Source organism: Sorex fumeus, unplaced genomic scaffold (genome assembly GCF_029834395.1).
Source record: "Sorex fumeus unplaced genomic scaffold, SorFum_2.1 ptg000094l, whole genome shotgun sequence".
NCBI classification, from domain to species: Eukaryota; Metazoa; Chordata; class Mammalia; order Eulipotyphla; family Soricidae; genus Sorex; species Sorex fumeus.
Window position 1 is genome coordinate 18,199,493 of NW_026606151.1, and position 24,883 is coordinate 18,224,375.

The window sequence follows — 24,883 nt, forward strand, 5'->3', positions numbered from 1 at the left end:
GTTGCAAATATTTTGATAAGGATTCAAAGTGAATACAACAGTTCATGAAACAAGACTGCTCTTGGATGAAGAGGGAACTGATAGAAGTCAAGATTTAATTAGCAAATAATGGATGGAAAAAGTTTAAAGAAAATCAGAAATAGTAAGCATTAGAATTGCTATTGCTTAAAAATTGACAATATGTGTAGGGAGGTGAAATAATAATATAAGAGACAGAATCTTAAAGCAAACCCTGTTAAATTCTGAGTATATAAAAATATTCAAGAAATACTTTGATAAAAATTAAGGAAAGTGTTCGTAAGATCCATATTTAGCAGATAAATATATTTCTTAGAAGTCAACAGCTAATTGAAAAAAAGTACACTAGCTAACATGACTGGTAATGTCAGAAACATATAATAGAAAAAGAGTTGTTAATATTAGAATCAGCTCTTTTGGGACTGGGAGGATAAGAAAACAGATGCTTTTATTTCACAATTGCGTCTATTCTGAGGCCACTAAGAAAAGTGAACCCTAACTCTTCAGATCATCAAGGACGGGAAAGATTGCCAAATATCTGATACAAGGAGGTCACCCATCACTTAGAGCAGTCACTCTCAAACTCTGGACATGCTGGGCTCTTACCTCCCGTGGTGGCTAATACTTCTAGAGGATTTGGGGGAAACTCTTTAACTCTGTTGTTTGGGAATTTAGATTTTGATCCCAAAATTGACAACAGACTCTCTTCCTCTGCTCTAATGTTGACGGACTGACACAGGGGGAACAGGGGAGGACCAGAAAAGCATTTGAAAGAAGAGAGAGCAAAATGCCTTCCCAACACAAAAAAGAGAAGAAAAACTTAAATGCAAAGAAGCATTATATTTAAATACGTGTTTCACTTTTTACTTCCACAGAGCGCACAAATCATAAACACTTTTTGAGGGTTTTATTTGGTGTGTGTGTGGCGGGGGGGTGGGGGTGGTGGTGGACGACACACCTGGGTCTGCTCTGGGATCACGCCTGGCACTGTTTAAAGGAATATGTGTTGTTCTGGGGATGGAACCAGGATCAGCCACATGCAAGATAAGCACCTTACCCCTATAATCTTGACTTCTATCAGTTCCCTCTTCATCCAAGAGCAGTCTCAGATTTTTATGACTTGCTTCATGAACTGTTGTATTCACTTTGAATCCTTTATCAAAATATTTGCAATTTGGCAAGCTTTGGGTTACTTATCTGAGAAATTTTTAGAAATTTACTCTTCCTTGACCATTCTGACTATTTCTCTGGCCCATAAATGAATACTTTTCTTATTTTGGGGGGGGGGGAGGGGCCACACCTGCCATTGCTCAGGGCTTGCTTCTGTGCTCAGGAATTGCTCTTGGCAGGGTTTGGGGGATCATATAGAGTGTTGGGGTTTGAATCCAGGTGGGCCACGCCCTACTTCCTGTACTGTCTCTTGTGCCTTGCTGGTTCTCATCTTTCATTCTATCCATTATATCGTGTAGCAGCATCTCATTATAGATTTTGTTTATATTTCTCTAAGGTCTAATGAATTTGAGTACCTTTGCGTATGTTTTTTTTTTTTTTTAAAAATAGAAGCTACAGTAGTTTAATCATTCAAGTAACACAAATGCAAATAAAAATATGCCTGGGCTTGCTTATCACATGGCTGCTCTGAATACTATGGTATGTTAAGTGGCTGGATATCAGCCAACAAAATACCTGAAGTTCTTCACAGACTGGACCCAGAGGTCCACCAGCTTTTGTGAAAGAAATGCTTCTTATATTTTCTACACAGTATGAAATTTCCACCATTGAGTGTTTTTCCTAATACTGTTTTGTATAAGTCTCTCTGAGATTTTTCTCAAACTTTATAAATTGCTTCTAGAGTGATGAAAGAGAGCAGTATAGGAACTCCAAAAAGACAACTGTTATAGAACTTTGAGGATATGTGTTTTGTAATCCTCTGTAAATACCTGGGCTTTTCTTAGAAACCGTATTCTGGGATACCCACCTGTGCAAAAGGCATGTCTTTACAACTATATTTATGTCAACATTTGTAGCATTGTAGTACTGTAGCACTGTCCTCCCATTGTTCATCGATTTGCTCGAGTGAGCATCAGTAACATCTCCATTGTCAGACTTGTTGTTACTGTTTTTGGCATATCAAATAACTCACAGGTGGCTTGCCAGGCTTTGCCGTGTGGGCAGAATACTCTCGGTAGCTTGCTGGGCTCTCTGAGAGGGGCAGAGGAATCGGGCCTGGGTCGACTGCATGCAAGGCAAATGTCCTACCCACTATGATATGGCTTCATTTTGCAGCATTCAATTGTTTACCTTTGTGTATGTTTAAACTTTACTTAGAATTTCTCTCTTACAAAGTCTCTGTGTAAGACATTTACCTATTCTTTTAAGTTCACTGCCTTCCCTCCTTCCCTTCAACTCACTTGCCATACCACTCTCAGTTTTTTTTTTCTTTTTTTTCAATTTGTTCCTCTGTGAGCTCTCCTTCCTCTTTACAGTGGGCAGGGCGTTTGCCTTGCACCCGGCTGACCTGGCCCACCCAGGTTTGATTCCTCCACCCCTCTCGGAGAGCCTGACAAGCTACCGAGAGTATCTCGCCCGCACGACAAAGCCTGGCAAGCTCCCCATGATGCATTCGATATGCCAAACACAATGGAGATGTTACTGGGCCCGCTCGAGCAAATCGATGAATAACAGGAGAGTGACAGTGGCAATGACAGTGACCCAGAATGTAGAGCCAGACTTTGCTTCCCCTAGGGTCTGACTATATATTTTTATTTATTTATTTATTTATTTATTTGGTTGGTTAGTTTTTAAGCACCTTCTCAAATAACCTGTTTATTCTCATTTGGAGATTCATTCTGCTAAATGAGCCAGAAGTTCTAGTTTATAGTTCATTGGACTTCAAAATCTAGTAAGGGTTTCTTGAGTAGTTGGAGCAAAAATGGAATCAACTCTGTGTGTAACAACAGTCTGGAGAACGTGTTTTAAGTGTTAAGAGTTAGAATAATTCCTGTTGGGGTTAAAGATTGACTACCAGATAATTTTAGGAAAATGAGGAAAATTTGAAGGTGGTCAAAATGTCTTTTTCTCTCCTAGGGGGGAACTTTTCTGATGTGTGATATCTTTCTGTGCTATGCTCCATCTTGTATTTCCAATTTGCTTCTCTCCTGCAGAAATCTTCATTTCACTTGAAAGTGACTCTGTTTTCTATGAACTCTTTCCAATTTTCATTACGAAGTTCATTTTCCCTCCTGGAAATGTTCACCTTGTCTCCTTTTGCATTCATTCTTCTCAAAGTTTAAATTGGTGAGTTCTATTCCCCACTGATATTCCTCCACCCCCTATACCAGCTAATCTCATTCATTTATTCTCCTGGTCATTACCTGACCATTATTTATTTATTTATTTTTCTTTTCTTTTATTCCATCCGGGATAGAAGAAAATGATAATTATCACATTTTCTGAGACTGTTTCTTCCCATTTCTTTACAGGGGCTCCCAAGTGGTGTATGATGGTTTAGCTAGGCATACATTCCAGTCTTTTGTACTACCTCCTGGTCCAAGACCATTTTAAGAAAAAGCCAAAGAAACTAAGACAGGACAATTGCGCTGTTTTCAATGACATTCCTAAATTACCTAAATTACCCGATCTTTTAAACTTCTGAAATTAATAAATAACTGTGTCACCTATTATAAATCAGCACCATCTAAATAATTTTTAAATGGTATTACATTTTAGCATATAAGTTTTAATAGATTGTAACTACAAAAATAAGCACCCATGTTTCACAATATATAAAAATAATGAAAATATTAATCAATAGATTATAGCTTAAATTTCTGTTCTGTACTGTGCTTTATAGCATGCAGCTCTCAACATATATTATCTGTGCCCATAATCACCCTCTGAAGGTGCTTATCAGTGAATACTTCCAATTTTTTATTCATTCAATACTTTCCAAAGAGAAAAACTCTTTGAAAATTAAAAAAAAATTGAATAGACATTTCCAGATTGTCCAACAATTGCCAACCCTGAATACATGTTAGAAATCTTGAACAGCATCTAAAAATATCAGTGTTTTCTGGTTTCTTCCTCAGACCTATTCATTTAAAATTTTTTGAGTAGGGCACTTTCATTGCTAGACTTGAAGATTTCCCAGAGAGAACAGCCAGGGTTGAGAAATGTTGAGTCTATGATGGAAAATGTGAAGGAATAATGACAATCAGTAAAAAAGTTAGAAAATTAATGATCTATAGTACATTTATATTTGCATTTCTGTATATTCACAGACGAGTAAGGGGCCTCTCTTTGGCCCAGCCCTGGATTTCTGCTTTTCCAAATATGAGGTAAAAGACCAAACCAAGCACATTAATGGCAGCAGACAGGAAAAAGACATTCCTCCATCCAGACACAGAATCCTGGAGATACAAAGCACAGAATCATTACTCTCAGTGTTTCTTCTCACACCAGTGCTAAAATACCTCTACTTTGTGTATAGCTACATTGATCTATAAATCTACAATACATGGAACACAATACAATAGCTACTTAATGTCTTACACTGCTTTAAAAGGTTTTATAACTCTATGATACTTGGCAGTAAAATGATTCTAAGATAAGTATTGGGGTCTGAGTGGAGATTTAACCCCCCAAAGATTAACTTAAACTAAGGATTTTCTGGAAAGTTGGATTTTTGCCATTTATGAAAATATGATACTTAAAGTCAAACCTAAATGACATTTTTAAGATGTCATTCTTATGTTCTGTTTTGGTTAGGGCTATTGACATCAATCACAATACCCCTTCAGTTGAGCATTTCAATACTGTATGAATTTGAGTTGCTGCCTCTTATTCCTCTCATAGAGGCTTCATAAAACACAATCGTTTCTGGTGTTGTAATCTGTGTGCATGACTAGCAATTTGAGTCAGCAATTAACCTGAAAACTAGATCACAGAGAAATGTATGAAGGACATTTTATTTGTAAACGGATTCTTCTCGTTCCAATCTGGTCCTGCTATTTCATCTTACCTACCAGACCTCATTTGAAGGTGAGAAAACTCAGTTGGCAATATTTCCCATTAGGTCACAAACCATTCTCTTTGACCTCTCTTTCAGTTGACCTTTGGACACTTTGTGTTTTCATTTCATAATTTCTTTACATTGAAATTAATCCAAAAAGATTCATTAATCTTCCCTTTCTGTACCTCTCTCCCCTCTCTCGTCATTCCTTGACAGGTTTCTTTCACTCTGTCAAGCTTTTGCTGCCCTAGAAAATCAAATATGCTGTTTTACCTGCACTATTTATTATCATCAACATCCATTTATTTATAAAAATTCATCTTAGATTATTTTGGGAAACTTAGTCTAAATGACATTAGTCCAGTGTAAGTAATATATTGAAACCCATGCTTGTTTTCATCATCAAATTATATAGTTCTCTAGAGCAGAGATCCCAATCATTTAAGCTCAGTGTCTTAAACAACACCTGCCACCCACAGATGTAATAACTGGCCCCACCTGACTGATAAGGAATCCAGTGGTAGTGGAAGAGATTATTCCCGCAATGAGTCCAAATCCCCTTGAGATTCCCATGAGGAAACTTGCGTATCTGTGGGGAGATAGTTTTGTAAATAAATCTAAGTGAACAAAGCTTATAGCCTTTAGGGAACTCAGCTTTTAGACAATTAAACACTAAAGGTAAAGTCATTTTGCTTAAAGACAATTTAATAAAGACATTCATCTGTTTTCCAGACCTCAAATCATTGTTCTACTGAGTTCACAACAAAGCAACATATCCCAGGAGCCCTGGAACCCACCGCAGCTTTACAAAGCGACAGACACCTTGTGCAGGAGATATGACAATTGATTCTGGATGGACTGCTTTGATTCCAATCCCAACTATGCTGCTGTTTGTCCTTAGACATGCCATGTCCTCACCTCAACCTTGCGTAGTTGTGTAGATGAGATATGTTGAAATATGATAAGGCTTTTATGTCACATCATGGCCAACTGCACTCCTATCTAGCAGTTGATAAACATCTGGTAGCTTTTCCAAATCAGACATGCATTCTGTTCCAGTACACATAGTGTGTAATATCTGATAGGGTTCACTGACTTGGAAAGATTTTCACCCAAATGATTAGTAACCAAGATTGAGAACTGTTGTTTTAAAAATAAAAACAACACCCCTAGATCAACAACAGAATAAATAAAATCCTAAATCAAAACAGCCTTGGATAAACTACAGTTGTTAATACTAAAACATGAGAACCAAACTACAATAATTAATCTTAAAAATTTGTTAAGGAGCGGGGAGGAGTGATGGTCAGCGGGTAGGGCATTTGCTTTATATGTGGCCGACCCAGGTTCAATTCCGGGCACCCCATATGGTCCCCTGAACATGCCAGGAGCAATTTCAGAGTGCAGATTCAGGAGTAACCCCTGAGAACCACCAGTTGTGACCCCAAAAAGGAAAAAAATGTTAAGAAGGGGCCGGAGCAATAGTACTGCAGGTAGAGCTTTTGCCTTGTATGCAGTGAACCTGGGTTTGATCCCTGGCATCCTATATGGTCCCCTGAGCACTGCCAGGAGTGACTCCTGAGTGCAAAGCCAGGAGTGACGCCTGAGCATCTGTGGGTGTAGCCCCCAAACCAAAAACCAAAAAAACAAATGATAAAATTTGTTAAGGACTCAAGCTGAATGGGAGAAATGGAATCTTGAGGACATTAGTCAGGGAAGTTGACACCAGCAGTGGGACTGATGTTGGAACATTGTATGCCTGAAAATCTAGTATGGACACAATAGTAAATCATGATGCCTAAATTAAAAATTATTCTAAAATAGTCTCAGGTCAAGATCACATGGTGACCTTTTGAGTTATTTGTCATTATTTGGCAATCTTTTAGCTCATGTCAGCAACGCAAAGAAAAGAATTGTGAAAGACTGGGACCCACCACCTCTGGAACAGACAAGACCATAGGAATAGACAGGAAGATGAGGAATAGATGGGTAAAGGTCTTACCTGGGGGCGACATCTAAGGTATTGATGATGAATCCAGAGTCACATAGATTGCTAGTCCCAGGAATAAGTATCAACAAAATTATGGTTGTCAGGTAACTGGAAGCCACAAAGGGTAGGGCCACCGCACACAGTGATGGCAGGAAGAGCCCTAAGAAATGAGGACGCACTATCAGGGTCCCTCTCAGACAGTGGGCAGAAGGAGGAATGGATTCATCAGTACCATCCACACATCCTTACCTAAGGATGAAAAGAGTTTCCGTACGTCGATTAATCTGAGAAGATTTCTAGACAGAAGGAAATCTGCCAACTGGCCTCCTAGAATTGTACAACTTGAGGCAGCAATGAAAGGCAGGGAAGACAGAACCCCACTCTGAAGGAAGGAAATTGGCACCGTGAACATAGAGATCCATTTAGTTCCACAGATCAACCCTTACCCCCAGCCCTCTCACCTCTGAAATTTTGAATTATTTTCAAGAAATTAGCATTATTTTCTACTATGAAGAACACTGTTTCAGAAAAGAAGGTTGGAACTTTTTTTTCATACTGGTTTCCAGAGAAAAGCGGTGTTAGTTTTTAAGGAAATTTGAAGAATCAGTTAGGGTAGCATAGTGACTAAGAAAGAGCTTGCTGTAGTTTTACCATTCTGCAGTTGTATAATTCAGGACAAGCCATTTTACCTCTTTGTTTACCCATTTTCACAGCTGCAACGGGAATCATAGTTTCCAGAAGAGTCAATATGAGGGTTCAATGAGTGGTTATGTGCAAAGACAAATGTATAGCCAACATAAAATTATTTCTCTTTATTCCATTACCATCGTCATAGATGTATTCCAAGTATACTCACATCTCTGATATTCACGTGAAGCACAGATCTGATGTACGTTGGTAGGTATGTGATGATTATGGTGCATAACCAGAAATGGCTAAAAAAACCAATGAAAATGGCCCAAAGTGGTAGGCATCTGACCATAGACTTTATGGGGACAGATCTTCTAGGAGAACTGGACTGAAAGAAAAATGTGTAATCAGCAGAGGTTATTAGGACAGGCAAGGAGGTACTCTCCTAGGAGCCCGGCACTCTGCCCTGGAGATCTCCACGTGGTCCACGAGTAGAAGAGATGCACGATACCTGCTGAGCCAGTGAGGATGTGATGTGCTCCTTTTCCCTGACACTTATGCATGGGTGATGCATTGGATCATCATAAATCACTGTGAACCACAGGAGACAGCAGATACAACCGATGCTACCTAGGAAACCGTGATGCAATTAGTTCTCAGATAGATTCAAGACGAGTATGTCCTTCGAAGTGAAACATCTATCTACCTCCTTACACAGACCTGTCATTTTATGATTGTTCTACCAGAAGGACCAGACTTCACTTCAATTCCTCCATAAATCTCCTTTAGCAGAAGCTCTCCAGATAACATCTCTCAAATATAGAGTGCCATTTGTCAACATCAGAGCACTCTGGAGATAGCATGAACATGACTGTACCATTGTTTTGCACATTAATTAAGTCTTAAGATTCTAATTATTATAGACTTAAGTGTTGCTAGTAGAAATTTTGTTGTTATTGTTGCTGTTTGGATCACACCCAGTGATGCTCAGGGGTTATTACTTGTGGATCTTCACTCAGGAATTAATCTTGGCAGTGCTTAGAGGACCATATGGGATGCCAGGGATCGAGCCTGGGTTAGCTGCATGCAAGGCAAATGGCTCTACTAGTTATACTATAACTCTGCCCAATCAGGAGAAAATTTTAATGTACAAATTATTGTAATTTTAAAAAATGTTTAACTAGGAAGAAATGAATAAGAAAATAGGCATATATATAGGGACCAACATGCCACAAAATCAGTATGGCAAGAAAAAAATTTATGCATATGTAATTGAAAATATTATTTGTGGTTAAAAAGCATATCAATTGCAGATTTGCAAAATAAGTCTCGGAAATACCTTATTAGAATATATAGATGAAAATGACCCAGGAGAACCATTGATTAATGACCCCATTTGTATATAACAAGAAAACAGAAGCTAGTCTCATTTGTCTTTTTTTCACTTTTTGGGTCACACCGGCATTGCACAGAGGTTACTCTTGGCTCTGCACTCAGGAATTACTCCTGGAGGTGCTCAGGGGACCATATGGGATGCTGGGAATTGAACCCAGGTTGGCCGCATGCAAGGCAAATGCCCTACCCGCCATGCTATTTCTCCAGCCCAAAGCTAGTCTCATTACGGATACTTGTCATGAAGAAAAGCTATCAAAAAACTTTGGTACTAAAATTATTTAAGTTCTAATTAGTGGATTTATTCGTTTCTATATAAAGCTGTATGTGAGTCACTAAGATGACATCAAAATAAGAAAATAAAAAAATTGGATTTCTTGCCTCAAGTATTTCACAGTTGAGTGGAGAGCAAGAAGGAAAAATTTATATTTATACACTAATATAGTCTAAAAGAGAAATATCAGTAAGTATCAGAAGAGACAGAAAAACTAAATTTGATGAGATAAATTCTAGAGCAGGCATATTTAAATTTAAGTTAGCAAGATTCCCATAGTAGAGACTATACTAAGAGTTTCTTGGCAAAATAATAATTGTAACTAAATATAGTGACACATTGAAAGGTCACTTTACCAACTTGGACATCACCATGCGTGACAATTAGACTTGACATTTCACATGGAGAGTAAGAGATTCTACAAGATGCCTGGGTGTAGAAAGGCAAGCTCCTGATTTCTCAGAGAATGCCACCCATGCATAATCACCCAGAGTGTGATGGCTCCCCTCCTAAAATTCCTAACGATCTTCCACTGAAAGGGACGTTTTCTCTCATCAGAGAAGTATTTTGATGATGGGTAAAAAGGTAAAGGCCCTCCCGTTGATCGTCGATTTGCTCGAGCGGGCCCAGTAACGTCTCCATTAGAGACTTTGTTGTTACTGTGTCTGGCATATCGAATACTCTCGGTAGCTTGCCGGGCTCTCCGAGAGGGGCGGAGGAATCGAACTCGGGTCGGCCATGTTGGCCGCGTGTAAGGCGAACGCCCTACCCGCTGTGCTATCGCTCCAGCAAGAATCAAAATTAATTCCTGAAAACAGAGATTCTAGAAATTTAGAGAAAGCAACTCACCAAATATGTAGAAGATAAAAGGCCAGCCCAAGGCCTGTGAAATTAGTCCCCCAACACAGAGGATGATGAAGGAACCAAAGGCTGACCCTAAAGAGATGGAGGGGAAAAAAACCCAAATTAGGAAAATTGCAAAGTCAGACACTAGAGTACCTGGACTTTATCTCAACAGAGTGGTGGCTAATGTGGGACTGGTAGAAGATGCGTCATTTCTTTCTTTCTCAAAGCTTTCCCACAACAAAGTCACGTGAAGTACAAGTAAGACAAATAATAATACAAATGATAAAGGTATGCCTCCTGAGATATTATTGATTCCTTAACACCAGCATGATCAGATCCAAATCTGTTAGTTTAGCACAGAAACACTGTATAACCATTGCCCTCCAGTTTCCCTTACATTTAGAATTCTAGGGCGTGGAGAGATAGCACAGTGGGTAGGGCATTTGCCTTGCACACAGCCCGGGGTTCGATTGCCAGCATCCCATATGGTCCCCTGAGCACCGCCAGGAGTAATTTCTGAGTGCAGAGCCGGGAGTAACCCCTGTGCATCGCCAGGTATGACCCAAAAAGAAAAAAAATAGAGTTCCTTTATGATCATGTTCTAATCGGAAAGTGGAGGGATGGGGTACTTGATCATTATATAACTGAAATGTAATCACTAAAGTTTGTAAGTCTGTAACTGTATCTCAAGGTGATTCATTAAAAAAAAATAAAAGTTCATATCAAATCAAAAAAAAAAGGAAAAAAAAGTAAATTGGAGACAAAAAAGGAAATTTGTACAAAAGTTGATGATGGAGAACCTTTCAGGATTTTTTGGCCTGTATGCATTCAGATAATGTATTAAATTGCTTATGTTAATTCTTTCCTTTGTAAAATGAGTTAAAAGTAGTGTTTTTTATCAGAGGATATGAGGATGAGCTCAGAATAGTAAAGAACATAGAATAATGTGCATTTTAAAAAATACACTTTCTGGCCTATTTCTCCTACTGCTTTGAATTCTAATCATTTTAATTTCCCCCTTTTCATCTTTGCTACACTGGTGTTTATACAATCTATTTGATCTTCTATGCATGCAAATTCTTTTTTTTGTAATGCGTTTTATATTTTATTTATTTATTTATTTTATTAGTGAAACACCATGAGGTATTGTTGTAGAGTTACAAACTTTCATGCTTGGGTTTTAGTTATACAATGATCGAGTACCCATCTCTCCACCAGTGCCATTTCTTTGCCACCAATGATCCTAGTAGTCCTCCCACTCCCACACCCCATCGCCCCCCTCCCCACCCCACCTCCGTGGCAGGGCATTCCTTTTTGCTCACTCTTTCCTTCAGGGTCTTGTAATTTGCAACAGAGGTATTGAGTTGCCATCGTGTTCAATCTATAGTCTACTTTCAGCACGCATCTCGTATTTATGCAAATTCTTAAGTATGACATTTCATTTACAATGCTTTTATGACTATTCTATCTCACAATGGGAATTTCTGCTTTTGAACTTCAGTGACTTTTATAATATAGACTTACCTTTCATGTTTGTTATGTAGCTGTCTTTTTAAAAAAATTTTTATTAGTGAAACACCATGAGGTACAGTTGTAGACTTACAAATTTTTGTGCTTGGGTTTCAGTTATACAATGATCCAGTACCCATCCCTCCACTAGTGCCCATTCTCCACCATCACTAGTCCCAGTATCCCTCACACCCCCCACCCCCCATCCCGCCCTGCCTCTGTGGCAGGACATTCCCTTTTGTTCTCTCTCTCCTTTTGGGTGCTGTGGTTTGCAAAAGAGCCATTGAGTGGCAATCATGTTTTGTCTATAGTCTACTTTCAGCATGCATCTCCCATCCTGGGTGAATCTTCCCAACTGTAGCTGTCTTGTATTCAAGTTGTTGATAGTACTTTTTTCCTTCTCCCACAAACCAAAGAAAGACGTGATAAGGTAAAGCGGATTTTAGAGCTGAGGTTCATAGTTATAAGTATCTATGGATAGATATATACAGATGATATATATAAAAATTCACATTTTTTATTCACTTATTTACTTACCTGATCCTGCAATGCTGGTGAGCTTGCTTCGTTCAAGTGGAGGAGCCCATTTGGCCCAAATTGTAAACTGACCTGTCCATGCCATTCCCTGAAATAAAAATCATTAAATAAGTCCTTTATTTTGGGCAGAATTCGGGGATGTGATTCACTTAGAATGCGAAAGCATCTCTATACCTGAGCCATGCCCTGAACTGTACGAATAACAATAACCCAAATCACTCCAAAGTCGGCAGCCAACGGTGTTAAGAGGGCGAGAAGGGAGGAAACCAACAAGCCGGTGCCCAGCATCAGTTTTGCTCCAAATATTCCTGCTAAATATCCACTTGGGATCAGAGTCAGTATTATCCCGTAGCTGATGGAGCTAAAGATGATACCCTGGGTCTCTGGGCTCCATTCATAAACAGAGACCTGAGGGGGTGGGGAAATAAAAGGAAAATTCTTTGCTAAGTTCTTTCATACAAATTTGCTTTATGGCCAGAGCTAGCAGGATTGGCAGACCCTACTGTAATATATAATTTTTCTGCATTTTCTCACTTATCCAAATAACCTCTAGGCCTTTAGATGACCTCTCTCGGAAGAGAACAAAAACAGAGAATGAAAAAGAAAAGAGATGAAGAGGGTATAACATAAGGATGAGAGGGAGATAACAATGAAAGGAAAGTTATTGTCACCAATATCTCAGCAATCACGATGATGAGACACCACAGAGGTAACCACAACCACTGAGAGAGATGTGAAAGGGCTTCTATCACTGTCTTGTCAGCACTGGGTGGCACGCTGATTCTCATTTCAAAGAATAAGAAAAATATAACTTTATTGAAGTTTCACTGAAATTAGTCCCGAAATCAAGTTGAGAAATTACAATCTGTCATGGCAAAAATGACTGGTAAGATATTCTAACTGGTTTGAAAGAATTCAAAGCACCACACAGACATAAGTAGGGGGCCAAGGTAAAGTATATTTTTAAATAGATGTCAAATTTGTCCTAGTCAATTGACAGGCAGGTGGAGGAGAAAATCGATGAACTTTTACAATAAAAAAAATTTTTTTTAGAGAATAGAACAAGATCAGTTGTGTTAGTATTTGTTATGTAAAACTTAGAACTGTAAAAATGGTTTAAAGACAACGGAAAATGCAGAGACTCATAAAGTTGAGTAGAATGATACACAAAAACGGTGCCTAGTTGTTCACTGAAAATGTCCAGCAATCTGTTCCATCCATAGGTTATAGAGTTCCCCCTATAATCTCAATTAAATGTTATATTTAGTGATTCTAATTTAAAAATAATCTCAGTCAAATGCTTTTTTTTAAAATCCCAGAGGTTTACAGTATCTCAAAGAAAACGGAATTGTAACCCTTTTTAGTTTGTCATTGGACATTCTTCTACAGAATCTAAATGCAAGCCTTTCTCTCAAATAAGTTTTTCCCTTTCAACAAGGGGATTTGTTCTCCATGTACTTACCCCTGCATTAACTTTCTTGATGGGATTATTGAGTGTGTCCACAAAAGGCCCTTCTGTGGAGGCATTCAATAGATCGTGCTGCTGAGTGCCATTCACCATGGCAATCATTGCAATACTCAGACTGACACGCTGGGTTATCATGGTGAAGTTGGAGAAGTGCATGATGAGAGCCAGCCCATAGCGCAAGGAACAGAAAATTGAACCTGGAGAACACAGAAGTCTGCAGCTATGAGACTGCTTTCCTTGCATTTCTCTCATTGCTGGATTTAAAATATTCACTGCATCACTGTATCACTGTCATCCTGTTGATCATCAATTTCCTCGAGCAGGCACCAGTAATGTCTCCTTCGTCCTAGCCCTGAGATTTTAGAAAGTGCCACATTTGAGGCTCTTTCAGGGTCAGGAGAATGAGACCCATCATTGTTACTGGTTTTTGGCATATTGAATATGCCACGGGGAGTTAGCCAGACTCTGCCATTTCGGCAGGATATTTTGGTAGCCTGCCAGGTTCTCCAGAGTAAGAACTAGATAATAAGATGCCGAGCAAGCATTTTTTAATATCACTTTTGAGAATATCACATAGATCACTGTTCTTTTTACCAAAGAGCCACAACTACCACCTACCACCTTTCTTAGCCTTTAGTTGGCTTCAAAACAACCAAGTAAATAGAACCTTTTTTTGCCAGAAGCTTAGAAAAACTGATTGTGGAGGACATAAAGAGAGAGTTCAAATGGCAGAGCATATGGCTTATATGGGAGAAGGCCATGAGTTTGATCCCTGACATCACATTAAAAAAAAACACACAAAAATGTAGTGGAAGAGATTGTACTAATGAAACTAATTTATGTTAATTATTTGATATTTGCTTGAGCGGGCCCAGTAACGTCTCCATTGGAGATTTTGTTGTTACTGTGTTTGGCATATCGAACACATCACGGGTGGCTTGCCAGGCTCTGCCATGCGGGCGAGATACTCCCTTCCTCCTGCATGGCAGAGCCTGGCAAGCTCCAGGTGGTGTATTCGATATGCCAAAAAGAGTAACTATTAAGGATCTCATTCCCCTGATCCTGAAAGAGCCTCCAATACAGCAGTGTTGGGAAGGAGGAGTGGGGAAAGGCTGCTAACATCTCAGGGCTGGGACTTATGGACACGTTACTTATGCCCGCTCAAGTAAATCGATGAACAACGGGATGACAGTGATATAGCGATAGTTTTTTCCACTACAATTTTTTTGGGGTGGTGTCACATCTGGCGATGCACAGCGGTTACTCCTGGCTCTGCACTCAGAAATTACTCTCGGAGGTGCTCAGGGGACCATATGGGATGCTGGGAATCGAACCTGGGTCGATCGCATGCAAGGGAAACGCCCTACCCTCTGTACTATCACTCCAACCCCAGCATTTTTATGTAGTGGAATAATAAATCTGACTCACTGAAAAAAGGATTATTTCTGTATCCCTGTAGTTTGCTAAGCTCAGGGCAAGTAGTTGGCTACTTGAAGGAATGTTATTGCAGAATTCATATGTAGGTTGGGAGTTCATTCAAGACTCATTCTATCTTTTAGGTTCTGATACTTTAAAAAAATTATTTGACTTTATTTCTGATAGGTAGCCCAGCAGGGGTCTTGTGGGGGCGGGAAGCAACCAACAGGATGCCAGGCATGAATTGGCATTGGTTCAGTATTTTGCCAAAGGAGTCTCTACAAACAGGTGGCATGGTAGATAAAGGAGTCGAGGAGAGCAAATATATGTGAAATTGCTGGAAATAATTTTTCATTCTTCTAGAAAGAAATAAGCTAACAAGACAGGTGGTTTTACCTTTACTGGTGGATGGCTTCTTATCCATTTGGCTTCTTTGGGAAATGGTACCACACTTGGTGGTGGAGTTTCCCTCTGCCCTGAATCTCTTTTATCACGACAGGCCTTTATCTATGGGAGAACAATAATCCAAAAAATGACACACAAATCATCTTACAGTGTTTATGTTGCCTCTCAGCAGCAATGTTTTTGACCCAATGTGTCAATGATTTACATTTTCACACTATACTTCTTTATTGCTCTGCTTGTAAATTACTAGATTTTTATGTAACAAATATGACTATAAGTAAGTTGAGCAATAGCACAGCAGTAGGGTGTTTGCCTTACACGTGGTTGACCCGACTGACCTGGGTTCAATTCCTCCACCCCTCTTGGGAACCCGACAAGCTACCAAGAGTATCTCGCCCACATGGCAAAGCCTGGCAAGCTACCCGTGACGTATTCAATATGCCAAACACAGTAACAAGTCTCAAAATGGAGATGTTACTGGACCTGCTCGAGCAAATCGATGAACCACGGGAGAACAGTGACAGTGATATAACTTAAAAGCTATGTAATTTCATCTATGCAACTTACAAACTAGTCATTAAAATTTTCTACGACTAGAGAGATAGTACAGGAGGTAAGGCAATTGCCTTATATGCAGTAGGCATGCAACTCAAATCCTCAGCATCACATATGGTCCTGCAAGCACCACCAGGGATCACTCATAAACCCAGAGCCAAGAATAGGTCAAGATCTATCAGGATCAAGTGTGTCTCTCACTTGATCTCTCTCCTCTTCTCCCCTAGCCAAATAAATTCTTTAGCCATCTGATCAATAAGAATATGTGTCCTTTCTGAGTAGTGTTGTAAGAATTAAAGGAAAGGGACCAGGGCTTAGCTCAAAGGGCTGCAGTTCATGCTTTGCACAGTGGAGGCCCAGTTCAATGTCTTGCACTGCATGGTGCCCCTGAGCACTACTTAGAGCAGCCCAGAACATTTCTGAGTGCCCCCTAGGTCTAGTTCCAAAACAAATAAGCAAAAATTAATGGGGAAATTTGTAGGTGCTTTATCAAACTCAGAGAACCATGCAAAGATAAAGAACAGTTAAACTCAAGATCTGAGAACAGCCCTTAAAGCACCTTTTCACCCTGTTGTAATTTGTCCTGTACAGCACTATGCTTCATGGACTCTTATTTGAACAAGAAGGACATTGTCTGACTTTTACATACATGCACATACACATACATTTATTCTTACTTTTCCTATTTACAGTTTGGAACTTTATTGAACTGAAAGGGTGTACAAAAATCACACTGAGTAGGAGCTTTCCATCACACAGACATTTTGGTAGGTAAAGATAATTAATGGCCACCAACTTGAAATGTTGAATTTGATTATTCGCATACCAAACTCTCTTTAAGAACATATACATTTGCACCTTTTAGGAATCTTCCCCATTCCAAGAATATTGTCCATTTTTATAGCCATTCCTCAATGAAAACATCTATAACTTTATTTTAAATTTGTTATCAACATAACAATTTTATAGTAATAAATTCGTATCTAAAAGTTAACAAAATTTAATTGTTCATCACCAAATGAATTAATAAAAAATGTTGCATTCCCATACAATGAAACATTATCCATCCCTTAAGCATCCATGACTTTAAAAACACATGTATCATGCTTATTATGCATATATGTATATTTCAAGATTTGCTTCTTTCTGCACATACATTTTTCAATCCTTAACTGAATCCCTAAGAATCTTTACTTTCTACAACATTTGAATGGAGTACCACAAAGAAAAGTACAGATGAAAAATTTTTGCCTAAGTCTATTCTCTTTGGGCCAGGGATGAGGCTTAAGTAGTAGAGCATACATCTTGTATGTCCAAGTCCCTGGTTTTGACCCCCTGCACTAAATGCCTTCCTTCCCTTTCCCCAGCATTACTGGAAGTGGCCTTGATCTTTAAAACATATTTGAGTGTGACTCCTACAAATAATACAAAAAATATCTTTGCATTTGTAGTCATTACAGCATAATATGGGAGATAAATTAACTTAGCAATAAGGACATCTGAAAGACACAATTAAACTAATGTTTTTAAAGATTTTTTATAACATTAAAGAAATCCTTATACTCCAAAATTAGAGCATGTTTTGTGCCTGTGTTAATACAGGCTCATTGAAAGAAAACCAGATTCACACAAGCATTGGCTATGGAACATGGTGATCACGGTATTCTTGGTGATTTTTCCATATTACCCAGTGAATTTTTAAAATAATTGATATATACTCATACCCGAGAGAAGCTAAGTATCTTAAAAAATAAGAATTACATTTTATTAGCAGTCAGAAGAGTTTTACTCTTGCCACAACTCTAGAATTCTGAGGATAAAGATTTTTATTTTACACTCAGGACAAAGAATTCTGTTTTGAAATGTTTTGTAATGTTCATTCTTTATTAAGATGGACCCAAACAGATGCCCAGCTGATAACAAGAGAAGGTCCAAACTAGGAAACATATTGACTCTTTGCTCTGACTTGGAAGATGTTCAAGTTTTGCTGACACCTGGATAATTATCAAGAGTTCAGTTCACTGCTTAACACTTGGATCCTAGCTGGAAGCAAACTGGGCACTTGGATCCTAGCTGGAAGCAAACTGGTATGGACATCTGGAGTTTGAACCTCTTTTATTTGATTTCCATTATTATGTAAGATCTTAAGAATTGGCTGAAGGCAACTTTTTAATTGTAGGTGCAGCTATAAAGTTAATATCTCACTTAAAACGTTGCTAGCAACTTCTCCAATACATCTTTCAAACAATGACCTCTGGAGCTGGTAGAAGACTCAGGTACCCTCTGATCCAACTGCACATTTTATTGATGAGCAAACTGTTGTATAGAACATTTGAAAGGTGGCATCAAATCAAAACCTTACAAAGATAGCATCATGTTTATAAATGCTCACCATGCTGCTTTTTCTATCTGTTAATAGTCTTTTCATCTATGTTTCTATTTTAAGTACAAACTACATACCTCACTTTCAAGTATTCCAGATAGAAATTTGTACAATCTTAAATTAAGTTTTATTCATTTATTTATTTATTTATTTATTTATTGCATTTTGGGTCACACCTGGCGATGCTCAGGGGTTATTCCTGGCTCATGCACTCAAGAATCACTCCTGGCAGTGCTTGGGGGACCATATGGGATGCTGGGAATCGAACCTGTGTCGGCTGCATGCAAGGCAAAAGCCCTACCCGCTGTGCTATCGCTCCAGCTCCTAAATTAAGTTTTTTAGTTGTTTATTCTGAAGGACATCTGATGACAGAAATATTTTCTTTGAAGTTGAAATTTGTACATTAAAAGATAAAATAAAAATAATTACATTTTCTTGTTTTTTTTTTGGTTGTTGTTGTTAGTAGAATCACGTCATCACATACTCTCATCACGTCAGTTGTCCTTCCCATTCTATTTAGATTCATGTTTTCAAATGCTACTTTATATTTTTGTTCAATTTGTAACTTTGCTTATAAGCATCCTGATTTTATTTGCATGAGAGAAATACAGAAATGTGGCAGACCCTTCTACAGTAGATTTTTGTGTGTGTGATATCATAATGGAAACTGTTTTTCTAAATCATAGCATCACTTGAAATTATGGGGCATGATAGAGACACAGTTAAAAACTAAAAAATAGTTCTTAACCCATTTATAAATATTACCAAAACTGTGCCAGGCAGGAGGGAGATTTTTTAAAATTTGTGAATTCTGACTGAGGTTGTAATAGGGCATATATCTCGCATGTATAATGATCTGGGTTTAATCCCCAACACCCAAAGCAAACAAAATGAGTGGATAACACCATCAGGGTTGGAAGTGAACATAGAAAAAGGAATTGCAATTAAATTAAAAGAAGATTCTATATCTTGAATATAACTTTGATACAAAAGAGCTGTACTTAATATATAGACAAATATGACTTAAACTCAAGCAAAGTAATAGTAATGGCCCTTTTTCTTTTCTTAGTCTAAAACTTTCTATTTGTTATGATGGTTTTTCTATTTCTCTTGGACTTTCTCTAATATTCAGTCTGTCTTGCATCACCTCTGTTAGCCAAATCTAGTTTACTCAGAGTAAATGTTACATGTGTTTGAAGGAGCATGAACCTGAAGTTCAAAGGATATGGAGACCAAGTTTCCCCCCTACCATTTATGATCTGAATAAGCCAATGCAAAGTTCATAAATGCTCAGAACTGTAATTGTTTCATAGGGAAAAAAATGGGCAAAATATTACTTCACAGGACTATTGCTAGTAGAAAAAAAAAGCACAAGATGTACCTTTGAATGTAAAACATTATAGGTCATAAAATGACTGACTTAGCAACACAATAATAATAAGCAGTCACAAGACTGACACTTGGTTTCTCGCTGATTACTGCAAGCATATAGCAGATAAAATATATTTCTATTAAATTGTTTTGATTATTAAATCAACTTAAAATTTTTGTTTTAAAAGTGAAATCTACTAGATTAGAATCCATGAGATGTATAAGAAAGAAATGAATCTTGCTACTAACATCAGAGAACATGGGAAGAAGTCATTTCTTCCATGTTTGGAACTTTGTCACCTTGCTACTTTGCTGATCGTGTAAAAGGTATTCCAGTAGGGGCTGGTGTAATAGTACAGCGAGTAGGGCATTTGCTTTGCACATGACCAACCGGGATTCAATCCCCGGCATCCCATATGGTTCCCCGAGCTCTGTCGGGAGTAATTCCAGAGTGCAGAACCATGAGTTATCTCTGAGCATCACCAGGTGTGATACCAAAAGCAAAAACCCCAAACCGAAACCCAAAACAAGGACATGAAATATTTGATCATATTTTCAACTCACTTAGGAAATTAGTCATGAAAGGAAAAAGGGAAATTATACTAAACATCCATAGTGGGTGATCGCAGAAGGCAAGGTTCAAAATTGCAGAGTGACACCTTATTATCTCCATGTTGGCACATGAGGGGATATTGTAGTGATTCTTTGTAGAAATATCCATTGACGATAAGGCGAAGTGACACTTTCCAGTGAAGTGCTCTAGGCTCAGATATGCTTTGGATTCAGGATTTTCCCCAGAAAGGTAGAGAGAGGACTGAAGGGAACTGTTTTTTTCACTGTGTCCTTTCCCTTCCAGCTTTCCATCCTAGCACCAATAGGCAACAACCATTGCATCTCTGTGCACCTTTCCTCCACTGTACAGTGAAGGCAACAAACCTGTCAATCTCTAAAAATGTACAATTTTTCTTGCCTTCAGGATCATTCACAGCTTCAACCATATTTTCCTTATCTTGAGAGAGAATTTTAAATATATAGAAAAATCTGAAAAGTCACAGTCCCCAAACCTAAACCTTGTTAGATCAAATCTTTATTTCCCAGCTAAAACACATCCAACTCAACAGACTGTTCCAGTGAGTACTCACATAATCCTTGGAGAACTGACCGTTGTCCATTGGCATTAGTAGCCTCTCAATCCTTGTTCTAGGGTGTTGGTTGAATTGATTACCTTTTAAAAGAAAGTCTCTTCGCTTCGGAGGCAGAAACCATTCCCGATGGAGGTCCTGAAACTGTCAGATCTTCCTCTAGCTTCCCCTCAAACTGTTACCTCCCATCAATGGATCAATGATGATTAGTAATTATCCTCCTACTCAAATAGAAGAAAAGCACTTACCTTCACCATTAAACCAGTATTTTAAGCCCTAGACAATAAAGCTACCTCGAAGAAAGGGTGTTTCTGTCCTTTCTTGTCTTACAAATAATTCTGCAGTTTTACAAGGATAAATAATGAACCACGTGGCAGCCAGACAGCGGTAGGGTTAGCCCCACAATATCAGGACAGAAAGCCTGGTTTTTGGTTGTGCTGCTTAATTTTTAACTTGCCTTTCAAGTGCTCACAGACAGAGTATCTCAAAAGACAGCACCATATTTTCCTGCTTTGAACTGTGTGTACAAAGAAGAAAGTCAACACATTCTTTTCCTGAAATGCAGATGATCTGGAGTGTAGGGCTCCTGGGATTGCAGTCAAAGGTCAGCCCCACTTTCACTTCCTACTGTTTTCTGTGACCTTCAAGTTACTGCATCTCTTTGATTTAGTGTCTATATTAGTAAGGTTCAGATGTGAGGCTCAACTCAAAGATGAGGAGAAATGTGAAGGAAACGCTTCTAGAAACTAAAAATGAGATTAAAAAATTTTTAAATTAGCTAGCATAAGCACTTACTGACACATCCTAATAATTGTGAATTTTGATTTCTCTATTACCTATCATCTTCCTGACTCCTGACTATAATGTTCTCTTTGTGATTCATAGTTTTGAATAGTAGCAGTTACTGGCTCTTAGCAGCTGTACTCCTGACCCTGATATATAAAGAGGAACTTTCTCTGTCTGCCTGTATCCATTTCAAGCAACCTTACTTGACTTCTGTTAGAGAGGTTTTATCCTACTACCCCAGAGAGCACTAGGATTAGAATTTTAGCTTCTCAGTTCCTCAAACTTAGTTTTATTTTTAATTGCTGCTGTAATAAATCAGCACAAACTTAATGGCTTAAAGTAACATATATTTATTTCTATCATGCTGGGACCACTCTCCACATGTCCGGATGGGCCTCATGCATGAAAGTACTGGCAGAGGAACCCAGGCATGTGGTTCCCAGGGCTGAGGTCTTCAAGCCTACTCGGATTGGGACTGGCCCTTCTCCACCTAGACCCTCCATCTTCCAGCAGGTAGGCATCACACCCACCAGCTGCCACCAGGTTGGTCCCATCAACAGCCAAGATGCAGAGACTATAAAACCCAGCTCCTGGAAGTGCGGCAACATCTTGTTTTTTTCTTTGGAGAACCTGGCAGACTACCAAAAGTATCCTGCCCGCCCGGCAGAGTCTGGCAAACTTCCGTGTCGTACTCAATATGCCAAATACCAGTAACAATGATGGGGCTCATTCTCCTAATCCTGAAAGAGCATTGAAATGGCTCTTTTAAAATCTCAGGGCTAGAAAGGAGACGTTACTGGTGCCTGCTCAAGGAAATCGACGAACAACAGGATGATTGTGATCGTGATTGTGATCATGCTGGAAGTTCAGAAGTCCAAAATGGGTTTACTGGGTTAAAAATCAAGTAAGGGCACATTTTCTCTGGATACTCTAGGGGAGAAGCCATTTCCTAACCTTTCCCATCTTTTAGAGGTCCCAAGCATGGCTTGACACCCAGTTCTACATCTTTAATAGACACAGCATTGCATTTTCAAGTTTTTCTTGTTCACTATGACTGGAGAGAAAACTGGAAGTTTTCTTCTTGTAAAATTCAAATTGTAAACAAAGAGATTTTAAAACAAGTCTCCCTATTTGTCTATAAACATCAAGAATAATATTGGGGGTAGAGCAATATTACAGCAGGTAAGGCTCTTGCCTTTCACATGGCTGACCTGGGTTCAATCCTCCACACCCCAGGTAGTCCTCAAAGCCCCACCAGGAGTGATACCTGTGTGCATAACTGAGCACTGCTAGGTATGCCCCCCCAAAACAAACAAACAAACAAACAAAAATCATCAAGAAAGGTGTAGCAGAAGAGATTCAAAATCCTTAAAAAATAAAATTTCTCCTGTCTGGTATTACCAAGTTGTTTCTAAGCAGAGCATTTCAATTGCACATTTGTTTCTTTTCTTTGCTTTTTTTCCTTTCTAGAGAATTTGCTTTGTTCCAGACACAGTGCTAACTTCTGAGAATACCAGTTTGTTTCAGATCTGGCCTGTGACTTCACAGAGTTCAGAGTCCAGTGAGAAAGTGTATACACAAAAAACAGTTCACTCACATGAAGGGGAATAAAAACAAATATTGACATGCACAGGGTTGTAGGAGAAAGGAAAATAAGGACCCTCAACAACTGGGTGTCAGAGGAAGCCTTTCTGGAGAAGGGGGGGGGGGTGGTGGCTGTGGTCAGTCCTCAGGTGTTGTTAATGAGTCAGTCACATGGGAATGACCCTCGAGAAAGAGCAAAGCCACAGATGCTTGGTATGTAGAATAAAAATCACTTAACACTCAGGTCAGAGCAATAGAATAGCAAGTAGGGTGATTGCCTTGCATGCTTCTAACCTGGGTTCAATCCCTGGCAGCCTATAGTTTCCAAGGCATTGCCAAGAATAACTCCTGAGCACCACCCCCGAGTCATTTAACACAATTGTGGTGTTAATATAAAGGCATAAAGGGAACTTGGTGAGCTGATTGAAACATGCTAAACATTTTATAAATCGATTGTTTTTCCATAAGTAGAAAAAATTGCCAGAAAAGGAAATAGAAAAATTAATGTTCCCTAGAATAAAAACTATACAAAGTTGGGAATTATTTAAGCAACAAAATTATGAGTCAAAAAGAGAAAGATAAGATTAAAGGACAAAAGAAAAATAAAACAAACAAACAAAAAACAAAGCAAAACTAGCCTAAAGGGTGCTCATATACCATATTAACATATGGAAAAATTCAGTATCATAATAATGTTGGTGTTTTCAGGGAGGACTGAGCTAACAAGCACATACAATAAAATTAATTTATGAGGACAAAAAGGACAAACTATAAAGATCTCTGGACCCTTGGCTGGATGGGGACAGATTAAGTCCCCACCCTCACAAAGGTCCCATGCTCCAGCCATCTACATCCAGATCCTATCCCTGCCAGAGGATAAAAAAAACAATTTCTAGACTGATCTCAGAGAGACCCTGGCAGCTGAATTACCCCAGGAAAGTCCAGTCGTCACCCAGCCAAGATTTCTGGACCCTAGACTGGATGGGGAATGGGAGCAGATGGAGTTCCCAACCTGTCAAAGTCCAGTTCTCCACTGTCACTCAATTTCCATCACTAAAAGAAAAATGTCCCAGCTTCAGGACTTATTTCGGAGAAGCTACAGAGACATCTGCAGTTGATCATCCCAGCTCCAAACCACTGAAGTGTGCGGCTACATACTTGGCCATGCAACAGCTCCAAACTTCCTAGAGTAGACAGCCTGGGAGAAACAAGAAATCTAGATGGGAAAATCAAGTGGAAGTCCACAAAGCCCAATAAGTGAAAAAAATAACACAGAAGGCCCAACTCCCACCTAACAGCTGGGTAAATCCTCAGGCCAAGACTTTAGCAACACAATTAGGAGATAAATGTTGCAATGAGCAATATTAAGTAAATGAATTAGTGCCTGCTAAGTAAGCAGGCTTGTGAGGTGGGTGAGATGAGAAACAAGGGACATCAGTGGAGGCAAGGGCACACTGGTGGTGGGACTGGTGTTGGAATATTGAATACCTGAAAAAATTGTGACGTGAACAACTTTGTAAATCATGATGTTTAAATAAAATTTAAAAAAAGACTGTATAAAATTGT

General features: G+C 38.8%; 1 protein-coding gene across 4 annotated transcripts; it reads right to left on the reverse strand.

The window, feature by feature from the left end:
• Positions 1–3,049: 3,049 nt before the first annotated feature.
• On the reverse strand, positions 3,050–21,334 carry SLC17A2 (solute carrier family 17 member 2). Of its 4 annotated transcripts, XM_056132363.1 has the most exons (13): positions 21,196–21,334; positions 20,948–21,030; positions 15,488–15,598; positions 13,670–13,872; positions 12,382–12,615; positions 12,208–12,295; positions 10,165–10,251; positions 8,161–8,279; positions 7,876–8,037; positions 7,269–7,401; positions 7,032–7,179; positions 5,528–5,618; positions 3,052–4,427 (listed from the first exon to the last, which is right to left on the reverse strand). In XM_056132363.1, the coding sequence occupies exons 3-13, from the start codon at positions 15,513–15,515 to the stop codon at positions 4,293–4,295; spliced, it is 1,428 nt and encodes a 475-aa protein (XP_055988338.1). In that variant the 5' UTR covers positions 15,516–15,598; positions 20,948–21,030; positions 21,196–21,334; the 3' UTR covers positions 3,052–4,292. The 4 variants fall into 4 exon arrangements, with proteins under 4 accessions (XP_055988341.1, XP_055988338.1, XP_055988337.1 ...); XM_056132362.1 differs by lacking the exon at positions 20,948–21,030; XM_056132365.1 differs by lacking the exons at positions 20,948–21,030; positions 21,196–21,334 and adding an exon at positions 21,031–21,176.
• Positions 21,335–24,883: the final 3,549 nt, after the last annotated feature.

Coding starts and splice junctions, on each gene's coding strand:
- SLC17A2 (XM_056132362.1), bottom strand. CDS start 15,515: ATGGATAAGAAGCCATCCACCAGTAAAG. Junction 12,296..12,381: donor CAGTTCAGGGCATGGCTCAG/GTATAGAGATGC, acceptor TTTTTATTTCAG/GGAATGGCATGGACAGGTCA. Junction 10,252..12,207: donor CACCAGCATTGCAGGATCAG/GTAAGTAAATAA, acceptor CCATCTCTTTAG/GGTCAGCCTTTGGTTCCTTC.